Source organism: Corythoichthys intestinalis, chromosome 13 (assembly GCF_030265065.1).
Source record: "Corythoichthys intestinalis isolate RoL2023-P3 chromosome 13, ASM3026506v1, whole genome shotgun sequence".
Lineage (NCBI taxonomy): Eukaryota > Metazoa > Chordata > Actinopteri > Syngnathiformes > Syngnathidae > Corythoichthys > Corythoichthys intestinalis.
In genome coordinates, this window is record NC_080407.1 from 53,286,528 (window position 1) to 53,295,658 (window position 9,131).

General features: G+C 39.3%; 1 protein-coding gene across 9 annotated transcripts in view; it reads right to left on the bottom strand.

Annotated features, from left to right (window-relative positions):
* The window catches only part of LOC130928742 (zinc finger protein 638-like), a 27,575-nt gene extending 20,545 nt beyond the window's left edge, over positions 1-7,030 (bottom strand). For 8 of the 9 annotated variants that reach the window (XR_009066735.1, XR_009066734.1, XM_057855476.1 and 5 more), the window contains exons 1-4: positions 6,975-7,030; positions 6,744-6,843; positions 4,236-4,336; positions 439-2,235 (exon numbers count right to left, since the gene is read on the bottom strand). Coding sequence is in view for 7 of the 9 variants with exons in the window: in XM_057855476.1 (XP_057711459.1) it covers positions 439-2,175 (1,737 nt within the window). In the remaining 2 variants the exon portion in view is untranslated. Of the gene's footprint in view, positions 1-438; positions 2,236-4,235; positions 4,337-6,743; positions 6,844-6,974 lie in introns of those variants that run through there. The other variant, XM_057855473.1, reaches the window with a different exon arrangement.
* Positions 7,031-9,131: the final 2,101 nt, after the last annotated feature.

Sequence of the window (9,131 nt, forward strand, 5' to 3'; positions counted from 1 at the left end):
GATTAGTACAGAGTCTGATTCACTGCAGACTCTGCACCGATCTGCCTGTTAATCTCTCGCTCCTTCCTACCCTCACTCAATAACAAGACCCCAAAATACTTGAACTCCTCCACTTGAGGCAGCATCTAATCCCCGACCCGAGAGGCCATGCCACTCAGAAAGTTCTGTCTATAAAAGTTATGAACCAAATTGGTGACAAAGCGCAACCTTGGCGGAGTCCAACCCTCACTGGGAACGTTTGCCTATAAAGCTAAGTATCTAAGTAGCAAAAAAAAAAAAAAAACTGGTTTAAAAGGATTCTTCAATGCTGCTGGTCCTCATTGTGTTCAAATGTTGCTGTTCCAACTCCCAAAAAGTACAACAGATTACAGTAGTACAGGAATACAGAGAAATAAGAAGTCATATTGCGAAGGAACAAGACAGTTGATGTTCACTCACCTTCAGATGGACACACTCTTTGTTACACAGAGAACACAAGTGTGGAAAGATCTTTGGTGTAGTTGCAGCGTAGTCTCGCACCAGGACTGCTGTGGGCAAACCCGGGAAGACAGTCTCTTGCGCCGGTATCAGGTCATGTGCAACGCCTGACCTTTGACCCAAAGTGCACAATGGATCTGACCTAACGGTCAAGAGGCTAGGGATGTGGAAAGTTTTCGGCACAGGGTGAAACTCCTGCCTCTCCATCGGCACAAACTGCAAGTTCGCTAGCAAATGCTGCTTGATTGCCGGGTTTTGCAATTTGGCCGGAATCGGCAGAGAGGGCTGCTTCTCGCTCGGTGGATGCTGCGTCTTCTTGACCTCTGGTGGTTTCTGTGTGTTCACCTCCTTTTGTGACTGCTCTTCCTCGATATTCTTCCATTGTGAAGGCTTCTGCTGCTTTTTGGACTTGTTGTCACTAGCTGGAGCTATATTTTTAAACGGGTCACAGCTGCTGCTGGTATCATCTCCTCCAAGCACCACGAGATCAGGTTTGCTGGGATGTACGTGACGTAGAACTGGTTTTGGGGCTTGCGGTTGTGGCTTTAATATTGGTTTAAGCAGAGGTTGTACTTGTTCAAAATCACTGGATTTTAGGGCTTGTGGTTGTGGCTTTAATATGGATTTAAGCACAGGCTGTACTTGTTCAAAATCACCGGATTTCAGGGCGTGTGGTTGGACCTTTCGAAGATCTGTTTCCTTTTCAGTTGAGAAAGACGGGAAAATGGACTGTACAACAGCTGGCGCTGGTTTGACTGGATCGTGACTTTTGAAACTGAAGAAAGAGCTGGGTCTGGTCTGTTGATCCAAGGAAGAATTTGTGTTTCTTCCCGCCTGCTGTACCAGATCTTGACTGCAACTTTTGTCCATCTCATTTATTGTCAGCAAATTGTCAGCCTCAACGCCCTGAACATCCTCCTCCATCCTGCCCGTATATTTGTCCATATGTCTATAGTTGATGACTTTACTTGACTGGCGAAGAGGAGCTGGGGTGTCCTTTTGTGCCAGTCCAAGACCTCTCCAATTGTCCCCACTAGCATCGTCTCGGTCGGGGGCCGGTGCACGCAAGGGTTTGGAGCAACTGGCATCAGAGACCTTTTTGGTCTTCTTAATGCGAATTTGTCGCAAGATGAAAGGCAAGGTCTCGGGGGTGATCTGGTCTTCGGGGTAGGAGAAAAGATATTCCAAGTCTTCGTGTTCAAGTCCAAATTTCAGAAGAATGTCAGCGGCTGATTCAGCCGTAAAATTAGAATGAGGGGACTCAGATGATCGGTCCATGTCAGGCTCGCTGTAAGGTAGGCAAGGACTGGAGCAGGGGTTGCGGTCCTCCTCACTAGATGCAGGAAGCAAAGAACGTCCTCCTGATTTTGATGGTTGATAATATTTCGAAGAGGTGGCAGCTGCAGAGGTTTGGCCAGGGTCGGGCAAGCGACTGACGGGGCTATCGCCAACGTCAGAGTGTCTGTTAATGTTTTGGGAAGACCTTGCTGTTGTACCCAAGGAGAGAAAGTCTTGCTCGCGATCGTTTTGCTTTGAAGCATGAATTTCTTGACTAGTGTTGATCGCATCGCAGTCATAAGCCTGCGAAAGGCCTGCAGAGGAGCTGAAGCCAAGTCTTTCGCCAGAGAACGACCTGCGCGGGTCATTGTCCGTCTGCCTTCTTAGGCTCGAAAACGAGCCATAATGGTTGTGGGACATAGTTGCACGTAGGCCAATCAGGAGCAGGCTCCCAGCAAATCACGCACTGTTTAGCGGAGACTAGACCGGGAAAACAGGGACAACATTTCGATGTCAACGTAACACTGGAAAAAGTTTAAAAAAAAAAAAAAAAAAAATGTCACTTGAATGAACAGGAATACTTTCCTAGTGGAAACGTCTAGTCCAGGGGTCCCCAAACTACGGGTACCCACTGACGACCCATCTTCAGCTTTCGGGCAGAGGGCAACAGATTTTGATTTAAAATGTCCTGGTATTTCAAAGCATTCATGATGCCATGCACCCTAACAAGGTTCCCAGGGCCTTTGGAAGCGAAACAGCCCCACAGCATCACTGACGCTCCCCCATACTTCACAGTGGGTATGAGGTGCTTTTCAGCATGCGCATCTATCGTGGCACGCCAGACCCACTTAGAGTGTTTGTTGCCAAAAAGCTCAAGCTTGGTCTCACACAAAAATACACACGGTCCCAGTTGGTGTGCTTCGGTCAGATGAGACCAAGATTGAGCTTTTTGGCAACAAACACTCTAAGTGGGTCTGGCGTGCCACGAAAGATGGGCATGCTGAAAAGCACCTCATACCCACTGTGAAGTATGGGGGCGGGTCAGTGATGCTGCGGGGCTGTTTCGCTTCCAAAGGCCCTGGGAACCTTGTTAGGGTGCATGGCATCATGAATGCTTTGAAATACCAGGACATTTTAAATCAAAATCTATTGTCCTCCGCCCGAAAGCTGAAGATGGGTCATCACTGGGTCTTCCAGCAAGACAATGACCCTAAACATATGGCCAAATCTACACAGAAATGGTTAACCAGACACAAAATCAAGCTCCTCCCATGGCCATCTCAGTCCCCAGACCTTGTTTTGTTGGCAAAAGGGGGTTGTACAAAGTATTAACACCAGGGGTGCTAATAATTGTGACACACATTATTTGATGTCAAATAATTTTTTTCTTTATGTGGGATGTTTTCCCCACTGAATGAATGCACTTGTATTGAAGGTTGGATTTTTCCTCTTTTTTTCCATTAAGGTCCCATATTATTTGAATTAAAAAATATATATATTAGAAGCTAAAAAACACATCTTTTTCAGGGGTGCCAATAATTATGGAGGGCACCGTATGTACAACAAAAGAACAGTTGGCCAACTATATAGCAAAAGTCCGCTAGCTTAAATGCAATAAAATGCTAACTTTTTTTTTTTTTTTAACAACGCTCTTAATAAATGGTTTAGACACATATTCCACAAAAAATGGCTAAATATACCTAAAAAATAAATTACGAATGCATTAAAAAAAAAATAGCTCATAAGCTTATGTTGGTCTTAACAGGGATCAGATGGAGTCAGCCATGTGAAATGAGGTAGACTAAAGGGCCGCGTATCCACTCAATAAAACTAAATGCAAACACATTCAGAACAAACCTTTACAACGCCAATTAAACGAATACTCGAAGCAGCAAAATTTAATTTGAATCTTTTTTTCTAATCGAATACTCGAGTTAATCGATTAATCGTTGCAGCGCTACATAAGACCATCATAATTATGACATGAGCATTACTAAATGCTAATGACTGATATCATTTTGTGTCAGCCGGCAAATTATCTCACTTTTGAATGGATGCAAAAGATCCAAGCTGGACATACATGGAGTTAGTGACATAATTTGCCGAATGACACTTAATGACATCTGTAATATGCATTCTTTAATGTTCATAAGAGTCTTATAACGGCGCTGTCAAAGTGTTGCCTCTTAACCCAATAAATCAATCACTGAAAAAGCCGCAGGATTCAAAATGAAGGAAAAAAGTAGCGGCTTTTAGTCCGAAAATTACGGTAAATTTAAAAGCGTAAGCCTTTGTGCACGGACTGGTCAGAGTTTAGCAGATCAGCTATGCCCAAAGTGACCTCTAGATGTACTGGTAGATCACCATGCATCAGTGTCCAGTGTACCCCCTGACCAAGGAGGCAATCTTCTCATTTGTGCAAAACATCATGAGAAACTTGATAAACCACACCCGTGTATTATATTTAGCAGCAAACTTACTTTTTTCCTCTACGCTTGGCAGGCAGGAAGACTCTGACTCGCTTCTCCTCTTGTCGACAGGGCTTGCATCATCCCAAAAAATGTAAAACTGTATATTACACCTAAAATAAAATTTTAAATAGCATTATTTTCGGAATTAAAATCATATATTGAGACGCTTCAACGACCGTAATTTTCCGACTATAAGCTGCTACCCACCAAATATGACACGGAAACAGCATTTGTTTACCAAGAAGCCGCACTGGACTATAAACTGCAGCTGTCCTCATTGTATTATTGGATATTTACAACAAATGTTATTAACGAGTAACACTTTATTTGACAGAAGCATCATAAGACTGTCATAAGACCAAATGAACCACTATGAAGCTTTAAATTAATTGGCTGCAAAGCTTCAATGCATCAAGAAGCTTCATTTGGCCGTCACTGCTCCCTTGGGGAGCCACCCACTGTCAACACTGTTGTCGTCCAACATGCTTCCTTGCATGCATTGCAGCACTACAGATGTAAACAACAATCAAAATTCATTTTCTGTGCTAATTATTTCTTCAGCTACTGTTCCAGTTGTAGTGCTGCAACGATTAATCGTTTAACTCAAGTTTTCGATTCGAAAAAACATTTTTTCAAATTTTGTTGCCTCGAGTATTCGTTTAATCAAAGTGGCCTTGTAATGGTTTATTTTGAAAGTGTTTAAATTTAGTTTATTGATTAGGGTGAATACATTGCCCTCTGGTCTGCCTCATTTCACATGGGTGAATCCAACTGCTCCAAGTTAAGACCAACGTAAGCTAAGTTTTTGTTTGGGCTAATGTTTTTTAATGCATTCGTAATTTAGTTTATATATATATTAGTGCTGCAATGATTAATCGATTAACTCGAGTATTCGATTAGAAAAAAATATTCGAATTAAATTTTGCTGCTTCGAGTATTCGTTTAATTGTTATTTTATTGTTATGACCGACATAAGGTGAGTTTTTGCTTGAGCTAATGTTTTTTGAATACATTCGTAATTTAGTTTATAGGTATATTAAGCCAATTTTTGTGGGAATATGTGTCTGAACCATTTGTTTAGAGCATTGTATAAATACAAAAAAAATAGTATTTTATAGCATTTAAGCTAGCGGACTTTTACGATGTAAGTTAGCCAATTGATCTTTTGTTGTACCTAGATTCTTAATTATTCATTTTTTTAATGCCGTTTGAGGCTCAGCTAAGGTATTTGAATTTTTTATGTTCCTTATCCGATAACTCGATTATTCGAACTAACTAGTTCATCGATTAATCGACTACTAAAATAATCGATAGCTGCAGCCCTAATATATATTTAGCCGTTTTTTTTTGTGGGCGTCTGAACCATTTTTTAAGAGCATTGGGGGGAAAAAGTTAGTATTTTATAGCATTTAAGCTAGCAAACTTTTGTTATGTAAGTTAGCCAATTGTTCTTTTGTTGTACACAGGTCCTCATTTATTTATGTTTTATACCGTTTGAGGCTCAGCGCAGGTATTTTAATTTTTCATGTTCCTTATCCGATTACTCGATTATTCGAACTAACTAGTCGATTAATCGACTACTAAAATAATCGATAGCTACAGCCCTATCCAGTTGTTTCATTAATTGCTAGTTATAGTATATAGTAACACTTTATTTGACAGTGGCACAATAAGACTGTCATAAGAACATCTTAATTATGACAAGACACCGCCATGAGCATTAATGAAAGTTTATGACATGTCAATTTGTGTCATCCGGCAAATTATCTGACTTTTGAATGAATGTAAATGTCCCCTTGAAAAATGCGCTTTTTTTTTTTCCAAGTTTTGGCATGGCACGAAATCGTGAGGCTGTCCGACTCTGACGCAGCCCACCACAACAGCTTTTAAAAAATCCTCGGGGAAACCCTGCGATCATTTGCAAAAATGTTATTGCCGAGGGAATTTGAACGCACCGAATTTTTTTTTTTTTTTTTTTTAAGTTTACCTTTGTCTTTTTTTTTTTTTTTTTTAAGTATTTAAACGGCCAAAAACACACAAAAAGGCTCAGGACCTTTAAGGTTAAATTAATTATACAGTTTTAAACTTACTAAGACAGATATTTTCTTCTATTTCTTTTTTGTATAAAAAAAATACATTGCTTATATTTTTACATTTTTCGTGTGCTTATATCACTTAAATATGTGGCTAATTATTAATTCGGGGTTGAGTTTTTTATATAACGTTATATTTATTAATATTTTTTAAAAATCACTTTTCACATACAAAAAAAATTAAAGGCTAACGGTTATCCGCTACCAATAAGGTGTCCTTAAATATTTTTTTCTATGCATACAAGGAAAAAAAACAAATTACACGACCACTTGGGGCACAGTAAACTATTGCTAATATGGCTATTTCGAAAATAGCTCGCATGCCCAAACGTAAACTTCCTACGATAAAAGTCCGCGGACGAAACATCACAGCAGTGTTGAAAATATAACGATACAATAGGCAACAAATCATTTTCGTGTTTACCTTTGCGTAATAGAAGAAACCAAACAATTTGTATCCTTTGCTAGCTTGTTGCTAGCTTAGGGTGTCGTTGCAGGAAGCGGAATTTTGGTACCGTGTTCTTCTACAAAATAAAATTCAAACAAGTACAGTAATAATAAATTAAAAATAAATAAATATAAAAAAATAAAATATACATTAGATAAAAAGAATTTGTGTGTTTCTTAAAATAGAAAAATAGAAAATTGTGTTTACCTTTTGCGAACAAGAACGTGGACTGTACTGTGAAGTTGCTGAACACGTAACATCACCTGAAGCGGAAGTTCGTGCAACTATTCTTCCGCTTCAAAAATAAAACATGGGACGAAAAGGCAGAAGTGAAACCTTCAAAAAGAATGTTCCATTGCAGCTGTTGCTCCCTCGATTAACGTTAGGTGAAATTTGACAGATTTGTGTGAAGTTTGAGTTTATTATAACCCTTTCGTCACAGTTTGAATATTTTTTGTAAGTAAAAAGTGATTTTTTTTTTAATTAATAATTATAATATTGAAATAATTTTACTCCAACGTGAATTTATTAGATCCACATTTGAGTGATAAAAGCACATGGAAAAACAGTAATTATCAACAATGTATTCTTAATACAGTGTTGATAATAATTACATTTTCACAAATGGTCACTCTGGAAATACAAGTGAAATTGACCGAACACAAAAATATAACACAATTAGTGAAATAAAGTACACATAGAAGAAAAAGAAAATAAATGATCATCTTGCTTTTTACTCAAGCTGCAGTCAAACCTCTTATCTCCTACATTCAGGGGCGGATCTAGAAAAATATTTATGGGGTGGCGAAAGGGTGGCAGGAAAGTTTTGAGCTCGGAAAATATTGCATGATGGTATATCAATCATTGACGCCAGCCCCTTTGCTTTTGAACACAAAAACGCTCACTAAAGCAGGGAGTGCACCCGCCCATGGATGTTATGTATGTTAATATTAACAACTTTCACTAAGGGGGTGTACTCACTTTTGTTGCCAGTATTAAAATTTAGGCGCATCACTGTTTGAGGGCTTGATAACTCCAGGGATGTGGAGGGGGCAGGCACAGGATGTTTAGTTATACTGTTTTGTTGCTTAGCAGGCAGGCATAGCACTCTCAGTTGTATTGTACTGTAGCCTACATGGGATATTAGATGAAATTTTTTTGTTTATATTGTGTCACATAACATTACGGTCTGTTCAATTAAATGTCCATCTCAAATAATTTGAAAATTTACACTGTCATTGCTTGCAAAGCATTAAAAGTACCGTAATTTTCGGACTATAAGGCGCACCTGACTGTAAGCCGCCACCCACCAAATTTGACACGAAATGACATTTGCTCATAGATAAGCACTGGACTATAAGCCGCAGCTGTCTTCACTGTACTATAGGATATTTATTTAAAAAAAGATGTTAACTGGAAACCCTTTTTTTGAAAGCACATCATATGAACCACCATGAACCTTTGAACCAATTGGCTGCAAAACTTCATTGCTTCAAGAAGCTTCATTTGGCCATCACTGCTCCCTTGTCACTTATCCTCTGCTGTCACCAGCTGTCAACACTGTTGTTGTCCAACATGCCTCCTAGCATGCATTGCAGCGCTAAAGATGTAAATAACAATCAAAATTCATGTTTTCTGTGCTAATTATTTCTTCAGTTGCCGTTCCAGTTGTTTCATTTATTGCTAGTTATGGTATTAGGTAACATTTTATTGGGCAGTGGCGCCATAAGACTGTAATTAGACAATCATAATTATGACATGAGACTGTCATGAGCATTAATGAATGCTTATAACAGATGTCATTTAGTGGTATTCAGGAAATTATCTCACTTTTTTCCAAGGCAAGGCAAATTTATTTAAATAAAAGGCAGTTGGGCAGGCAGTCATGATGCAAAAGGTGCCCTTTTTTCCCCTCTGAGCACCTGCCCTCCAAATTGTCCGTGCACGCCCCTGTTCATAAATACCTGGTTCATCTGTGGCAGCCAATGAGTTAAGAAAAGTGTGCCTTGACAACTATGAGTATTTTCCAGGAGGGAGTCTCCATTCTTCAATGAATGAATCGTAATGACTATGATGTCAGAGTGTCTCTCACGCGACAAAAAAAAAAAAAAAAAAACTGGGGGTGGCTATCAAAGACAACCCTCCCAGCTTCTTTTTCACTCACTGACAGACTCCCGCCAGCTTCACTCTGCGCAGACGGCCACACACAACAGGTGAGAGGTTATTCTTGCTTTTTTACTTAAACTCAAACATTTATTGGACTTCAGCCCACAGCAAGTGATAATATATAATATATGTAATATTTTTAATTTTATATTAAGTTTGTTTTTCTTACTTACTTTGTCTTATGTTGGTTTGCCAAGC